This window comes from Nerophis lumbriciformis, linkage group LG16, assembly GCF_033978685.3.
Source record: "Nerophis lumbriciformis linkage group LG16, RoL_Nlum_v2.1, whole genome shotgun sequence".
In the NCBI taxonomy this organism is placed as follows: domain Eukaryota; kingdom Metazoa; phylum Chordata; class Actinopteri; order Syngnathiformes; family Syngnathidae; genus Nerophis; species Nerophis lumbriciformis.
This window is the reverse complement of record NC_084563.2, coordinates 6,503,114-6,521,824: the sequence shown is the minus strand read 5'-3', so window position 1 is coordinate 6,521,824 and position 18,711 is coordinate 6,503,114. Positions and strand designations below refer to the sequence as shown.

General features: G+C 38.0%; 1 protein-coding gene across 1 annotated transcript in view; it reads left to right on the top strand.

The window, feature by feature from the left end:
* ccna2 (cyclin A2) overlaps positions 1 to 18,496 on the top strand; it is a 31,923-nt gene extending 13,427 nt beyond the window's left edge. Inside the window, exons 3-8 of the mRNA XM_061977290.1 lie at positions 1,942 to 2,048; positions 2,131 to 2,354; positions 2,428 to 2,632; positions 2,693 to 2,806; positions 13,830 to 13,963; positions 18,275 to 18,496. Coding sequence (XP_061833274.1) covers positions 1,942 to 2,048; positions 2,131 to 2,354; positions 2,428 to 2,632; positions 2,693 to 2,806; positions 13,830 to 13,963; positions 18,275 to 18,326 — 836 coding nt within the window. The 3' untranslated portion in view covers positions 18,327 to 18,496. The remainder of the gene's footprint in view (positions 1 to 1,941; positions 2,049 to 2,130; positions 2,355 to 2,427; positions 2,633 to 2,692; positions 2,807 to 13,829; positions 13,964 to 18,274) is intronic.
* Positions 18,497 to 18,711: the final 215 nt, after the last annotated feature.

Sequence of the window (18,711 nt, the reverse complement as noted above, 5' to 3'; positions counted from 1 at the left end):
ACCCAGACTATCCAAGACTTTAAGACTAATCGTGTACTTGAACTTGTGTAGACTCTTCCATGGACATGTCTCAACTCATGGCTATGAGTTGTTGTTTTTTTTTTGTTTGTTTTTTCCTTGGCCTCATTCTGGACCCCCCCTCCGTCAGCGATCCTGTTCTGTCTCCCTGTAATGTTTGTCTGAGCTTGAATGGGATTGTGCTGAAAATTTTCATTTCCCCTCGGGGTTAGTGCGTCTGCCTCACAATACGAAGGTCCTGAGTAGTCGTGAGTTCAATCCCGGCCTCGAGATCTTTCTGTGTGGAGTTTGCATGTCCTCCCCGTGACTGCGTGGGTTCCCTCCGGGTACTTCGGCTTCCTCCCACCTCCAAAGTCACGCACCTGGGGATAGGTTGATTGGCAACACTAAATTGGCCCTAGTGTGTGAATGTTGTCTGTCTATCTGTGTTGGCCCTGCGATGAGGTGGCGACTTGTCCAGGGTGTACCCCGCCGCCTTCCGCCCGATTGTAGCTGAGATAGGCTCCAGCGACCCCGAAGGGAATAAGCGGTAGAAAATGGATGGATGGATGGATGATTTCTGATTCTGATGTCAGTTTTGGTACGTTCCCTCACCCTGACTATCCAAGACTAATTGCGTGCTTGAACTTGTGTAGACTCTCCCATGGACATGTCAGTTTAGGTACATGTCCTCAACCAGACTATCCAAGACTACCGTATTTTCGGAGTATAAGTCGCACCGGCCGAAAATGCATAATAAAGAAGGAAAAAAACATAAGTCGCACTGGAGTATAAGTCTCTTACGTGAATGAGATAAATAATATGATTTGATATTTTACGCTAATATGTTGTTAATTTCACACAAGTCGCACCCCCGGCCAAACTATGAAAAAAACCTGCGACTTATAGTCCGAAAAATACGGTAATTGTTTCCTTGAACTTGTGTAGACTCTCCCATGGACATGTCAGTTTTGGTATGTGTCCTCACCCTGACTATCCAAGACGAAGACTAATAGTGTGCTTGAACTTGTGTAGACTCTCCCATGGACATGTCAGTTTTGGTATGTGTCCTCACGCCCATTATCCAAGACCAATTGTGTGCTTGAACTTGTGTAGACTCTCCCATGGACATGTCAGTTTTGGTATGTGTCCTCACCCTGACTATCCAAGACGAAAACTAATTGTGTGCTTGAACTTGTGTAGACTCTCCCATGGACATGTCAGTTTTGGTACATGTCCTCAACCCGACTATCCAAGACTAGTTGTGTACTTGAACATGTGTAGACTCTCCCATGGACATGTCGGTTTAGGTATGTGTCCTCACCCTGGCTATCCAAGACTAATTGTGTACTTGAACTTGTGTAGACTCTCCCATGGACATGTCAGTTTTGGTACATGTCCTCAACCCGACTATCCAAGACTAATTGTGTACTTGAACTTGTGTAGACTCTCCCATGGACATGTCGGTTTAGGTATGTGTCCTCACCCTGACTATCCAATACCAATTGTGTACTTGAACTTGTGTAGACTCTCCCATGGACATGTCGGTTTAGGTATGTGTCCTCACCCTGACTATCCAAGACTAATTGTGTACTTGAACTTGTGTAGACTCTCCCATGGACATGTCAGTTTTGGTACATGTCCTCAACCCGACTATCCAAGACTAATTGTGTACTTGAACTTGTGTAGACTCTCCCATGGACATGTCAGTTTTGGTATGTGTCCTCACCCTGACTATCCAAGACGAAGACTAATTGTGTGCTTGAACTTGTGTAGACTCTCCCATGGACATGTCAGTTTTGGTACATGTCCTCAACCCGACTATCCAAGACTAATTGTGTGCTTGAACTTGTGTAGACTCTCCCATGGACATGTCAGTTTTGGTATGTGTCCTCACCCTGACTATCCAAGACGAAGACTAATTGTGTGCTTGAACTTGTGTAGACTCTCCCATGGACATGTCTGCGATGGAGGCTGAGGACAAGCCTGTCAACGTGACTGATGTTCCCGAATACGCCGCGGAGATCCACACCTACCTGAGGGAGATGGAGGCGAGGCGTCACACTAAACGGCACGGTCACCTGTGGCGTGTCTAAAGACCGCTGACCCATGTCCGTCTTCTGTCCCGACCAGGCCAAGAGCCGTCCCAGAGCAGGCTACATGAAGAAGCAGCCCGACATCACCAGCAGCATGCGTGCCATCCTGGTGGACTGGCTGGTGGAGGTGGGTGAGGAGTACAAGCTCCAGAACGAGACCCTCTACCTGGCCGTCAACTACATCGACCGCTTCCTGTCGTCCATGTCCGTCCTGAGGGGCAAGCTGCAGCTGGTGGGCACCGCCGCCATGCTGCTGGCCTCGTAAGTCCAACTGCACGACCCTAACCCAGAGTAGAAGCTGTTCCTCCTAACGCCGAGCGTCTGCCCACCGCAGCAAGTTTGAGGAGATCTACCCCCCGGAAGTGTCGGAGTTTGTCTACATCACAGACGACACCTACACCAAGAAGCAGGTGTTGAGGATGGAGCAGCTGGTGCTCAAGGTGCTCTCCTTTGATCTGGCGGCACCCACCATCAACCAGTTCCTCACGCAGTACTTCCTGCATCACCACACCAGCAAGCAGACCCAGAGCCTGGCCATGGTGAGAATGTGCCCCAAACGCCACAAGTTTGAGATTTAAAGATTGGGATTTTTGTTGCAGTACCTGGGAGAGCTCAGCCTGGTGGATTGTGATCCCTTCTTGAAGTATCTTCCATCTCAGATGGCTGCGGCCGCTTACATCCTGGCCAACAACACGCTGACTGGTGCATCATGGGTAAGTCTGTGCCACATGACTTGAAAATCTCCATTCACTTTTGCAATAAAGCCATGATTGATCTGGGTCAATTGTTCATAACGACTTATTTAATCAAAAATTAGTCGCTATTTTTGCAATATTCAAGTTTTTTTAAAGAGCTCTTTCCAGAAAAGAGATGGCATTTTATGGACTATAGAGCACATCGTATTTAAGCCACACCCACTTACCTTTCGGGCAAACAAAATAGGTGTGTGTGTGTGTGTACACTATTGCATACCTGCCAACTACTCCGGTTTTCCCGTAATTAGTACGGTTTTCATCAACCTATTCCGGGTTACGGTTGCAGTGATAAAAAAATACGGTTTTTCATTAATTAAAAAAATATATTTAAAAAAAAAGTTTTATTCACGAAATCGCATAACAATGACAATCGACACTGCTTCCCGTAACTTCCTATCGAGCCATTCCGAATGCCATGCGCGAGGCTATTTATAGCACCGCTGCCAAGCACGAGGCCATTGTTTCCAAACGAGCGAACGATCATGGAATCAGCCGGAGAAAAATCGCATAAGAGTCTTAAACCGAAAAGAAAACTGCAGTCATTCTGTGAAGAATATTCAAAAGCCTATCCGGGAATAATTATCCGTTCCAAAAAGGGTGAAAACTACGCGAATTGCACCTTGTGCAGACAAGATTTTTCGATCGGACACGGAGGAATTAGCGATGTAAAAGACCACGTTGGGACAAAAAAACACAAGTCTAATGCCGTTGCTAGCGATACAAGTGGAAAACGTTCAACGTTTTTCGTCGCCCAAACAGATTCTTTGGATGTGATAAACTCCGAAGTTTTATTTACGGAGGCAATAATTGAGCAAACAAAAAGGTAATGACACCAATGTTATCTATTGGAATTGTTTAGTACTGTTATACTGTTAAAAGTGTTTATACTGTTTATGCTTTCAAGTCCAAGTTGAAGAAATCTTGTTAAATGTTGACAGCATAACTACCAAAATACAGAAGTATGTCCTTAATATTTTTGCAGTGCTATTTCTGTTGAAAAGTTCAAATGATTACATTAGAGATGTGATGTGCCACTTTTCAAGTGTCTGATGGCTTAAATTAATTTTCATTAATTTTTCATATTTTGAATTCTTTTGAAAGGTTTACAAAAAAACTACATTTGAATTGTAATTCCATGCTATTGACAGGACTATTAATTTTAATGAAGTTAGCTTACCATGTTTACAGTATGATAATTGTGATAGAAATGTGAATTTTAGGCACAGAATATTTTTTACAATTGAACAAGGCAGTAGATTATACAAGCTTGGACAGAAAGTTAATGACACCAATTTCTTTTTTAATGGAATTGTTTAGTACTGTTTTACCATTTGTTTACTGTAAAAAGTGTTTATACTGTTTATACTTTCAATTAACAAATTGAAGTCTTGTGAAAGGTTGACAGGATAACTGGCATTAACTGTCAAAATAATTTCAAACTATTGAAGTTAGCTTACAGAATAAACATGTCAATCAACCCATATGATTTTTGCTGTAATATTTTTGTTTTGAAAAGTCACTGTGACTGATAGAAAAGTGATGGTTTTAGCAACATTTTAACCTGTCTGAATGCTAATAATCATTTTGCGTCGGGGGGCGAAGGAACCCCCCACCAGGACTTTGTCCTGGACCTACCGGGGCCTGCGGCCCCTGGACCCTGGCTACTAGGTTTTTCTGATTTCAAAAGTTGGCAGGTATGCATTTGTTACCGGTAGTTCTTTTTCAATGAGAAACTCATGAAGTTGTAGACACCAGTACAAAAAGCAGCAGCAACTGAACAGCACATTCAGCCTTTTTAAAGAAATAGCATCCATTTTGCTCTCGGTGGCTGGAGCCTACCCCAGCTGCATACATTTTGGTGACCATGTCCACCTTACATTAAATATTACAATACTAGTTGTACAATTATAATGTACAATGTACATATCAGTATACAATGTACAATATACAATGTAATGTACATATCAGTTTTAGTATGTGTCCTCACCCTGACTATCCAAGACTAAGACTAAATGTTGGGTCCCTTTTTTTTTCAGGAAGACTGTTAGAAAATATCTCACTGATATGGGATTGACTGCTAAAACGTTACTGCAGACCACCTCAAAAAAACATCTTCAAATGTTTTACTGAATGTACATAAAGACTGTGGGCTTTACGATGTGTACATGAAGGTAAGTATGAATTAGGGCTGGGAAGGGGTGTAACTGTACACAAAAATTTCGGTTCGGTACGTACCTCGGTTTAGAGGTCACGGTTCGGTTCATTTTCAGTACAGTAAGAAAACAACAAAATATACGTTTTTTTGGTTATTTACAAATTTTGTAAACAATGGTTTTATCCTTTTAACATTGGGAACACTATAATAATTCTGCCCACGTTAATCAACATTAAACTGCCTCAAGTTGTTGCTCAGATTAAATAAAATGACACAACTTTTCTTCTACATATAAAAAGTGCAACATTAAACAGTTTCAAGTCAACTCATGTTTAATTTATTACAGCATTTGGGAAGCCTGTCGTTGATTTTTATTATGTAAATATTATATTTTTATAAACATGTGATAGCAGGGACCCTGCCATTCAAAACTAGGATGCTCCATTACTAATGAGTAATGTAACTATAGCTAAAAAAAAATGGTGCAATAGGAGAGACTATTCATCCCTGAACACTATGCAGTTACATTATTATATCAACTATCAGAGACAAACTCTTCATTTAACATAATGTCCTTTTTTGCTGCTTTAACACAACTCAATCAACACAGAAAAAGGTAAAGTGAAATAACAGACAGGGCTTTGCTGTCCATAACACACACACACCGCAAAATGAGCTAGCGTTACGCTAAAAGCGAAATAGCCTTCACCTCAAGCCAGGACTGGGAGCGAACTGAGCTGCTGTTTGTTTCTAGAAGGTCAACGGGCTCATAGTGATGTTACTAGTAATTGACTGGGAGTTGTTTGTTATAATTTGGGGAGAGTCCGCTGCCTGATGCTTACCTGCTAAACGCTTAGCACTGACTACATGCAACCTGAATACGCACTGCTGATTGGCTGTTACCGCTGTGTGTGTAACCAATCAGATGGTTGTGTGGGTGGGACAATGCTGGGTGCTGTGTAGGAGACAGAGGCAGAAGGAAGCGGAGCAGCTTGTTAAGACTTTAGCTTAGGCGGCTACTTATGTTCGTGTGGTAACTCGTTCGGTACACCTCCGAACTGAAACCCCCGTACCGAAACGGTTCAATACAAATACACGTACCGTTACACCCCTACTTGTATGTTGACTATCCTTTTTCATGCATACATTCTTCTGATTACAATAACAAACATGCGTGAATTGTATCATTCTGTTCAAATAAACCAATAGTTTGTTTGTCCCTTTTTATTTAGATAAGTATGAAAACACATTTTCACTAGTGTTTACAGTTGTCTTCTTGGAGGGTCTAATAAGTAATTAGTATCCGTTACTGTGCGGTACGTCAGCAGCCTCATATTGATAAATATACATACCTGCCAACTACTCCGGTTTTCCCGTAATTACCGTATTTTCCGCACTATAAGGCGCACCTAAAAACCACAAATTTTCTCAAAAGCTGACAGTGCGCCATATAACCCGGTGCGCTTTATATATGGATAAATATTAAGATTGATTTTCATAAAGTTTCGGTCTCGCAACTTCGGTAAACAGCCGCCATCTTTTTTCCCCGTAGAAGAAGCGCGCGGTGCATGCTGGGATATGTGACGTTTCATTTCCATTTGTGTGTTTATGTAAAGACCCCAAAATGGCTCCTATTAAGTGTGTTGTCTGTCTAATTATAAATAATGCAGACGAGGCGTGTTAACTGAGTTCTCAACGTTTACTCACAGCGTGCTCATAACCACATTCTAACTCCCAGCATACAACAACGCTTCTCAGGGCTACCGCGCATGCTCGTCACTATCGTTGCATGCTGGGTAGTGTAGTTGTTATATTTGCTAGCTCATAACATCACATTAAGAGACACGCTTACGCGCTTAATTCAATACTCGCCGTCATTCCGGGTGGATTGACAAAAGACCTCCAGCCGCTAGATATTGGTGTCAACAGGGCATTCGAAGCTAGACTGCTAACTGCGTGGGAACAGTGGATGACAGAAGGCGAACACACGTGACGTTCACCAAGACAGGGAGACAGCGCCAGACGACATTTTGGATCCCACATTCGCCCAACTTTTCAATTCGGACAACGAAGGAGAATAATTCGAGGGATTTATGAATGAAGAATAACTTCAGAAAGTGAGCGTTATGTTTATTTTGTGTGTTGTGACATTAACGTTCGAGCAACATTATGTTGCTATTGCTCTGCACTATTTTGAATTTTACTATGTTTGTGATTGCACATTTGCGTACATTTTGGGAGTGAACAGAGTTGTTAGAACGCTGGTTTTTAATATATTATTAAAGTTTGACTGACCTATCTGACTGTTTTTTTGACATTCCTTTAGCGCAGTTAGATGCGGCTTACAACACCGGGCGGCTTATAGGTGGACAAAGTTTTGAAATATGCCGTTCATTGAAGGCGCGGCTTTTAACCCAGGGCACCTTATGGTGCGGAAAATACGGTAGTACGGTTTTCATCAACCTATTCCGGGTTACGGTTGCAGTGATAAAAAATACGGTTTTTCATTAATTAAAAAAATATATTTTTAAAAGTTTTATTCACGAAATCGCGTAACAACAATGACAATCGACACTGCTTCCCGTAACTTCCTATCGAGTCATTCCGAATGCCATGGGCGAGGCTATTTATAGCACAGCTGCCAAGCACGAGGCACCTGTTGCCATTGTTTCCAAACGAGCGAACGATCATGGAATCAGCCGGAGAAAAATCGCAAACGAGTCTTAAACCGAAAAGAAAACTGCAGTCATTCCGTGAAGAATATTCAAAAGCCTATCCGGGAATAATTATCCGTTCCAAAAAGGGTGAAAACTACGCGAATTGCACCTTGTGTAGACAAGATTTTTTGATCGGACACGGAGGAATTAGCGATGTAAAAGACCACGTTGGGACAAAAAAACACAAGTCTAATGCTGTTGGTAGCGATACAAGTGGAAAACTTTCAACGTTTTTCGGATTTTAGCCACAAAAAGGTAATGACACCAATGTTATCTATTGGAATTGTTTAGTACTGTTATACTGTTAAAAGTGTTTATACTGTTTATGCTTTCAAGTCCAAGTTGAAGAAATCTTGTTAAATGTTGACAGCATAACTACCAAAATACAGAAGTATGTCCTTAATATTTTTGCAGTGCTATTTCTGTTGAAAAGTTAAAATGATTACATTAGAGATGTGATGTGCCACTTTTCAAGTGTCTGATGGCTTAAATTAATTTTCATTAATTTTTCATATTTTGAATTCTTTTGAAAGGCTTACAAAAAAAACTACATTTGAATTGTAATTCCATGCTATTGACAGGACTATTAATTTTAATGAAGTTAGCTTACCATGTTTACAGTATGATAATTGTGATAGAAATGTGAATATTAGGCACAGAATATTTTTTACAATTGAACAAGGCAGTAGATTATACAAGCTTAGACAGAAAGTTAATAATGACACCAATTTTTTTTTTAATGGAATTGTTTAGTACTGTTTTACCATTTGTTTACTGTAAAAAGTATTTATACTTTCAATTAACAAATTAAAGTATTGTGAAAGGTTGACAGGATAACTGGCATTAACTGTCAAAATAATTTCAAACTATTGAAGTTAGCTTACAGAATAAACATGTCAATCAACCCATATGATTTTTGCTGTAATATTTTTGTTTTGAAAAGTCACTGTGACTGATAGAAAAGTGATGGTTTTAGCAACATTTTAACCTGTCTGAATGCTAATAATCATTTTGCGTCGGCGAAGCCCCCCTGAACCCCCCACCAGGACTTTGTCCTGGACCTACCGGGGCCTGCGGCCCTTGGACCCTGGCTACTAGGTTTTTCTGATTTCAAAAGTTGGCAGGTATGAATATATGATGCACCGTATTTTTCGGAATATAAGTCGCACCGGAGTATAAGTCGCACCTGCCGAAAAGGCATAATAAAGAAGGAAAAAAACATATATAAATCGCATTTGAGCCCGGCCAAACTATGAAAAAAAAAACTGCGACTTATAGTCCGAAAAATACGGTACTTGGATGCATCTATAATGAATCATAATTGAACAGTGACACAAATGCGACTAAAAATAGACCGCACAACTTCAAAAAATAAACCAACCCCTCACATGTGCGAAAAGGTATTTCAACCCTTCTATTGCATTTTGCTCCAAAAATAAATCCATCCAAATTTGATAAAACTAGAGAAACCAGCGTTGGCGATAAGTCATAAAAATGGGGTCCCACGGTAAATTTTTGGGGTCCCACTTTTTTGTAAGCGTTTTAAAAACAAATGCTAAATGTATGCATTATCCTGTTATATCTCACATTTATATATTGTGTTTTGGAAAAAGGTTGTTAAACGTGCCTTAATTCATTAAAAAAAAAAATACAAAAGACAACATTTGTATGGATATGTAAATGTATTTCGTTATAAACATTCATTTACATCTTTCCTTCATGGATCTACACTTTACCGCTGCCGGTATTTTTTTCTATATTTTTATTAAGTTGTAGGTGTGTTTATTTCAGTATAGAAGTGTAAAAAGTGTTTTGCTTGGGTCATGAAATGATAATGCTGTGCCAGGGCATACATGCATATGACATATTGAATTGATTATTCTCACCTGTATTTTCCGCACCATAAGGCGCCCTGGGTTATAAGCCGCGCCTTCAATGAACGGCATATTTCAAAACTTTGTCCACCTATAAGCCGCCCCGTGTTGTAAGCCGCATCTAACTGCGCTAAAGGAATGTCAAAAAAACAGTCAGATAGGTCAGTCAAACTTTAATAATATATTAAAACCAGCGTGATGTGGGCGCGCACGGAGTCGTATATCAACATGGACAGAGCTGCGTGAAAAAAGCCACCCGGCCTCTTCGCGTAAACTTAAACTTACCTTAACCACTCGCTCATCTTTTCTTCATCCATCCCTTCGAGTTAGCTTTTATGATGACGCCGGCTGGAAAGGTCTCTTTTGGCAAGGTCTTCCTTTTGAATATCACCATGGGTGGAAGTTTCTGGCCATTAGCATGGCAAGCTAGAACCACAGTGAAGGATGACTTCTCATTCCCTGTGGTGCGAATATTCACTGTACGTGCTCCCGTTGTATCCACAGTGCGGTTCACAGGAATATCAGTTGCTGTGAAATAGTAATCCGTGTGCGGATGGAGAGATTGCGTCTTTTCATGAACCGGATCCCTGACGCTTAGTAGGAGCCATTTTGTGGTCTTTACAGATGTAAACACACAAAGGAAATGAAACGTACCGGTACGGTAATATCCGCGCGCTTTTTCTTCTTCTACGTGGGCGGGTGGTTGCTTACAGTAGAAGAAGAAGCGCTTCCTGTTCTATGGGGGCGGGTGCTTACCTTGGCGGTTGCTTGCGTAGAAGAAGAAGCGCTTCCTGTACTACCGGGAAAAAGAAGGTAGCTGTTTACCGTAGTTGCGAGATCGAAACTTTATGAAAATGAATCGTAATATTAATCCATATATAAAGCGCACCGGGTTAAAAGCCGCACTGTCAGCTTTTGAGTAAATTTGTGGTTTTTAGGTGCGGCTAATAGTGCGGAAAATACGATAGATCATCAGTCCTTTTTTTAAAAAGCGCCACATCTACACTTTCATGGCAAATAATGCTAACAGACTTATAATTTCGCAAGTTAGTTTCAATGTCATTTAATACAGTGGCACTCTAGCATTTCATCTCTGGCTTGGTGAAGGCCATAAGCTGTGTGTTCCCCTTTAAGAATGGCGGTATGTGGGGAGAGGGAGTGCTAGCATGTTCAGGAGTGTTAATAGCATGGTGGATGTCCGCTTGGCTTTGTGGAAAACATCAATAAAGACTTGTAACAAATGGTCATTCCGACCAAAGAGTGGAACTGTAGGGATCCAAATAGGAGGGTACTTCTTGGTGCCTGGTGAGGCTGGGTCTTTGAGCATCAGTGCACCCACTCGTAAAGGTCTTCTTTTTTTTAGCTTGGGCGTACAAAACCTCTTTTAATCTTCATAAGTGAACCGTTTGTTGAAAAGTGGCTTTGAAACTTCGCTTTTTGGTTTTTTTTGCTTGCCATGACAAAAACAACACCTGGGAGTCCTCATACCGGAAATGCAGTAGTTGTGATGGATACAACTTTAGGCCAATCAAAATGTAAAATTGTACAGGAAAGTACATTACTTTGAAGTCGACCAATAATTAATCATTTGACCTGGCAAATATAAACAAAACAAAACACCGGCAGAAAGCGACAATGTGTTTAAAAAAAAAAAAAATGTTTGAAAAAATTGGGGGGGGAAACGCTTCCAGGGGCCGCATGGACTTCTGGATGTTAGGTCATTTTAACCTGAAATATATTATACCGATATTTTCTTAATTTATACCTTGTATAAAATATAAAGATATATCGCCCAGCCATATGTCCTATAATCATGTTTATGTGCATGTGTTTGTCCTATAATAATCATGTTTGTGTGTGTATGCCCTATGTTTATTATTGTGTGGATCTCCTATGTTTGTCCTACAATAGTGTGTATGTCCTACAAACATTGTAGGACATAATCATGTTTATTGTGTGTGTATGTCCTAAGTTTGTGTCCAATAATCATGTTTTTGTGTATGTCCAATCATGTACTACTAATTGTCATGTAGTAGCTGCGGTGCTACTAGTGAAACAGTCCTGATGCTACTAATTGTCATGTAGTAGCTGCGGTGCTACTAGTGAAACAGCCCTGATGCTACTAATTATTGTCATTTCGTAGCTGCGGTGCTACTAGTGAAACAGCCCTGAAGCTACTAATTAATGTCATGTAGTAGCTGCAGTGCTACTAGTGAAACAGCCCTGATGCTACTAATTATTGTCATGTAGTAGCTGCGGTGCTACTAGTGAAACAGTCCTGATGCTACTAATTATTGTCATGTAGTAGCTGCGGTGCTACTAGTGAAACAGCCCTGATGCTACTAGTGAAACAGCCCTGATGCTACTAATTATTGTCATGTAGTAGCTGCGGTGCTACTAGTGAAACAGTCCTGATGCTACTAATTATTGTCATGTAGTAGCTGCGGTGCTACTAGTGAAACAGTCCTGATGCTACTAATTATTGTCATGTAGTAGCTGCGGTGCTACTAGTGAAACAGCCCTGATGCTACTAATTATTGTCATGTAGTAGCTGCGGTGCTACTAGTGAAACAGTCCTGATGCTACTAATTATTGTCATGTAGTAGCTGCGGTGCTACTAGTGAAACAGTCCTGATGCTACTAATTAATGTCATGTTGTAACTGCAGTGCTACTAGTGAAACAGTCCTGATGCTACTAATTATTGTCATGTAGTAGCTGCGGTGCTACTAGTGAAACAGCCCTGATGCTACTAATTATTGTCATGTAGTAGCTGCGGTGCTACTAGTGAAACAGTCCTGATGCTACTAATTATTGTCATGTAGTAGCTGCGGTGCTACTAGTGAAACAGTCCTGATACTACTAATTATTGTCATGTAGTAGCTGCGGTGCTACTAGTGAAACAGTCCTGATGCTACTAATTATTGTCATGTAGTAGCTGCGGTGCTACTAGTGGAACAGTCCTGATGCTACTAATTATTGTCATGTAGTAGCTGCGGTGCTACTAGTGAAACAGTCCTGATGCTACTAATTATTGTCATGTCGTAGCTGCGGTGCTACTAGTGAAACAGCCCTGATGCTACTAATTATTGTCATGTAGTAGCTGCGGTGCTACTAGTGAAACAGTCCTGATGCTACTAATTATTGTCATGTAGTAGCTGCGGTGCTACTAGTGAAACAGTCCTGATGCTACTAATTATTGTCATGTAGTAGCTGCGGTGCTACTAGTGAAACAGTCCTGATGCTACTAATGTCATGTAGCAGCTGCGGTGCTACTAGTGAAACAGTCCTGATGCTACTACTAATTGTCATGTAGTAGCCGCGGTGCTACTAGTGAAACAGCCCTGATGCTACTAATTATTGTCATGTAGTAGCTGCGGGGCTACTAGTGAAACAGTCCTGATGCTACTAATTATTGTCATGTAGTAGCTGCGGTGCTACTAGTGAAACAGTCCTGATGCTACTAATTATTGTCATGTAGTAGCTGCGGTGCTACTAGTGAAACAGCCCTGATGCTACTAATTATTGTCATGTAGTAGCTGCGGTGCTACTAGTGAAACAGTCCTGATGCTACTAATGTCATGTAGCAGCTGCGGTGCTACTAGTGAAACAGTCCTGATGCTACTACTAATTGTCATGTAGTAGCCGCGGTGCTACTAGTGAAACAGCCCTGATGCTACTAATTATTGTCATGTAGTAGCTGCGGGGCTACTAGTGAAACAGTCCTGATGCTACTAATTATTGTCATGTAGTAGCTGCGGTGCTACTAGTGAAACAGTCCTGATGCTACTAATTATTGTCATGTAGTAGCTGCGGTGCTACTAGTGAAACAGTCCTGATGCTACTAATTATTGTCATGTAGTAGCTGCGGTGCTACTAGTGAAACAGTCCTGATGCTACTAATTATTGTCATGTAGTAGCTGCGGTGCTACTAGTGAAACAGCCCTGATGCTACTAATTATTGTCATGTAGTAGCTGCGGTGCTACTAGTGAAATAGTCCTGATTGAAGATTCCCAGCTTAGTTTCTGGTCCAGAAGATCAACATGGATGCCAGTAGAACACTAACAACTGCCATAAATATTCCTTCTATATTTACTAACCCTAATGAAGTGAATATTATGTAACCGCACATAATCTTCTTCCTCCTCCTCTTCAGACACGTGTTTGTTTGTTTTCCAGTCTTTGTATTGATTTGATATTTTTAGCCTCTAAAAGGAGATGACTTATGTGTTGCAGCCCAAGTCCTTGGTGGAGAAGACTGGCTACACTGTGGAGGAACTCAGGCCGTGTGTGGAGGATCTTCACCAGATGTACCTGAACGCATCACAGCACGCTCAGCAGTCCATCAGAGAGAAGTACAAGACAGCAAAGTAAGTTTAGTCATCATCTAGTTGGACTCAAGTCATTTGTATCACCAACTAATAGAATTAGTTGAGTTTGAAGTCATAAAAGTCATTGAACAAAAATCATCTTCAGTCTACAATTAGCATTCTAATATTTCATGTAACACAAATGACATGAAGTAATATTTAATGTAAAGTGGAAATTAAAGTACAAATTAAAGTACACAACTAATATTTAATGTAACATGGAAATTAAAGTACACAACATAAATGAAGTACACATATAATAGTACAACTAGTATTGTAATATTTAATGTAAGGTGGACATGAAAGTACACATATATAATAGTACACCTCGTATTGTAATATTTAATGTAAGGTGGACATGAAAGTACACAATAGTACAACTAGTATTGTAATATTGAATTAAAGGTGGACATGAAAGTACACATATATAACAGTACAGCTAGTATTGTAATGTGGACATGAAAGTACACATAATAGTACAACTAGTATTGTAATATTTAATGTAATGTGGACATGAAAGTACACATAATAGTACAACTATTATTGTAATATTTAATGTAAGGTGGACATGAAAGTACACGTATATAAAAGTACAACTAGTATTGTAATGTGGACATGAAAGTACACAATAGTACAACTAGTATTGTAATATTTAATGTTATGTGGACATGAAAGTACACATAATAGTACAACTAGTATTGTAATATTTAATGTAAGGTGGACATGAAAGTACATAATAGTACAACTAGTATTGTAATATTTAATGTAAAGTGGACATGAAAGTACACAATAGTACAACTAGTATTGTAATATTTAATGTAAGGTGGACATGAAAGTACACAATAGTACAACTAGTATTGTAATATTTAATAAAAGGATGGACATGAAAGTACACAATAGTACAACTAGTATTGTAATATTTAATGTAAGGTGGACATGAAAGTACACAATAGTACAACTAGTATTGTAATATTTAATGTAAGGTGGACATGAAAGTACAACTAGTATTGTAATATTTAATAAAAGGATGGACATGAAAGTACACAATAGTACAACTAGTATTGTAATATTTAATGTAAGGTGGACATGAAAGTACACAATAGTACAACTAGTATTGTAATATTTAATGTAAGGTAGACATGAAAGTACACAATAGTACAACTAGTATTGTAGTATTTAATGTAAGGTGGACATGAAAGTACACATAATAGTACAACTAGTATTGTAATATTGAATGTAATGTGGACATGAGAGTACACACAATAGTACAACTAGTATTGTAATATTTAATGTAAGGTGGACATGAAAGTACACATAATAGTACAACTAGTATTGTAATATTGAATGTAATGTGGACATGAGAGTACACACAATAGTACAACTAGTATTGTAATATTTAATGTAAGGTGGACATGAAAGTACACATAATACTACAACTAGTATTGTAATGTAAGGTGGACATGAAAGTACACAATAGTAAAACTAGTGTTGTAATTAATGAAAGTTGGACATGAAAGTACACATATAATAGTACAACTAGTATTGTAATATTTAATGTAAGGTGGACATTAAAGTACACAATAGTACAACTAGTATTGTAATATTTAATAAAAGGATGGACATGAAAGTACACAATAGTACAACTAGTATTGTAATATTTAATGTAAGGTGGACATGAAAGTACACATACTAGTAAAACTAGTGTTGTAATATTTAATGAAAGTTGGACATGAAAGTACACATATATAATAGTACAACTAGTATTGTAATATTTAATGTAAGGTGGACATGAAAGTACACAATACTACAACTACTATTGTAATATTTAATGTAAGGTGGACATGAAAGTAGACATACTAGTAAAACTAGTATTGTAATATTGTAAGGTGGACATAATAGTACAACTAGTATTGTAATATTTAATGTAAGGTGGACATGCAAGTACACATAATACTACAACTAGTATTGTAATGTAAGGTGGACATGAAAGTACACATACTAGTAAAACTAGTGTTGTAATTAATGAAAGTTGGACATGAAAGTACACATATAATAGTACAACTAGTATTGTAATATTTAATGTAAGGTGGACATGAAAGTACACAATAGTACAACTAGTATTGTAATATTTAATAAAAGGATGGACATGAAAGTACACAATAGTACAACTAGTATTGTAATATTTAATGTAAGGTGGACATTAAAGTACACAATTGTACAACTAGTATTGTAGTATTTAATGTAAGGTGGACATGAAAGTACACATACTAGTAAAACTAGTGTTGTAATATTTAATGAAAGTTGGACATGAAAGTACACATATATAATAGTACAACTAGTATTGTAATATTTAATGTAAGGTGGACATGAAAGTACACAATACTACAACTACTATTGTAATATTTAATGTAAGGTGGACATGAAAGTAGACATACTAGTAAAACTAGTATTGTAATATTGTAAGGTGGACATAATAGTACAACTAGTATTGTAATATTTAATGTAAGGTGGACATGCAAGTACACGTAATGCTACAACTAGTATTGTAATTAATGAAAGTTGGACATGAAAGTACACATATATAATAGTACAACTAGTATTGTAATATTTAATGTAAGGTGGACATGAAAGTACACAATTGTACAACTAGTATTGTAATATTTAATGTAAGGTGGACATGAAAGTACACATATATAATAGTACAACTAGTATTGTAATATTTAATGTAAGGTGGACATGAAAGTACACATATATAATAGTACAACTAGTATTGTAATATTTAATGTAAGGTGGACATGAAACTACACATATATAATAGTACAACTAGTATTGTAATATTTAATGTAAGTTGGACATGAAAGTACACAATACTACAACTACTATTGTAATATTTAATGTAAGGTGGACATGAAAGTAGACATACTAGTAAAACTAGTATTGTAATATTGTAAGGTGGACATAATAGTACAACTAGTATTGTAATATTTAATGTAAGGTGGACATGCAAGTACACGTAATGCTACAACTAGTATTGTAATTAATGAAAGTTGGACATGAAAGTACACATATATAATAGTACAACTAGTATTGTAATATTTAATGTAAGGTGGACATGAAAGTACACAATTGTACAACTAGTATTGTAATATTTAATGTAAGGTGGACATGAAAGTACACATATATAATAGTACAACTAGTATTGTAATATTTAATGTAAGGTGGACATGAAAGTACACATATATAATAGTACAACTAGTATTGTAATATTTAATGTAAGGTGGACATGAAAGTACACATACAATTGTACAGCTAGTATTGTAATATTTAATGTAAGGTGGACATGAAAGTACACAATAGTACAACTAGTATTGTAATATTTAATGTAAGGTGGACATGAAAGTACACATAATAGTACAACTAGTATTGTAATATTTAATGTAAGGTGGACATGCAAGTACACATAATACTACAACTAGTATTGTAATTAATGTAAGGTGGACATGAAAGTACACATAATAGTATAACTAGTATTGTAATTAATGTAAGGTGGACATGAAAGTACACAATAGTAAAACTAGTGTTGTAATATTTAATGAAAGGTGGACATGAAAGTACACATATATAATAGTACAACTAGTATTGTAATATTTAATGTAATGTGGACATGAAAGTACACAATTGTACAACTAGTATTGTAATATTTAATGTAAGGTGGACATGAAAGTACACATATATAATAGTACAACTAGTATTGTAATATTTAATGTAAGGTGGACATGAAAGTACACAATAGTACAACTAGTATTGTAATATTTAATGTAAGGTGGACATGAAAGTACACATAATAGTACAACTAGTATTGTAATATTTAATGTAAGGTGGACATGAAAGTACACATATATAATAGTACTAGTATTGTAATATTTAATGTAAGGTGGACATGAAAGTACACAATAGTACAACTAGTATTGTAATATTTAATGTAAGGTGGACATGAAAGTACACATAATAGTACAACTAGTATTGTAATATTTAATGTAAGGTGGACATGCAAGTACACATAATACTACAACTAGTATTGTAATTAATGTAAGGTGGACATGAAAGTACACATAATAGTACAACTAGTATTGTAATTAATGTAAGGTGGACATGAAAGTACACAATAGTAAAACTAGTGTTGTAATATTTAATGAAAGGTGGACATGAAAGTACACATGTATAATAGTACAACTAGTATTGTAATATTTAATGGGGCCTAAAAGTGTGATGGTGAAATGTTGATGTGGTTGTGACCTTTGACCTCTTCAGGACCCAGGAAGTGTCCGTCATTGACCCACCAGAGACTCTACACTTGGACTGACATGTTGACTCTTTTAAAGGTGACTTTTTATCCAGAGTGTAAATACTAACTGTTATTTTGTCCCAGCACTTTGCTGTTCTTTGTTTTGTTGAAGCTGCTGCCGTTGTTAGTCCATCATGGAGTCATGTTTTACACTCGCCAAGAGAATAAAATTGTATTCCTCTTTTAAAGCTGACTTTGTGCTCCACTTTGTCAACAAAGTCAACATGTAGTTGCAGCACTTGGTGAATACTGCACGAAATACATCAAGTACCGTGATAATACTGCACGAAATGCATCAAGTACCGTGACAATACTGCATGAAATACATCAAGTACATGTAGTTGCAACACTTGGTGAATACTGCACGAAATACATCAAGTACCGTGATAATACTGCACGAAAT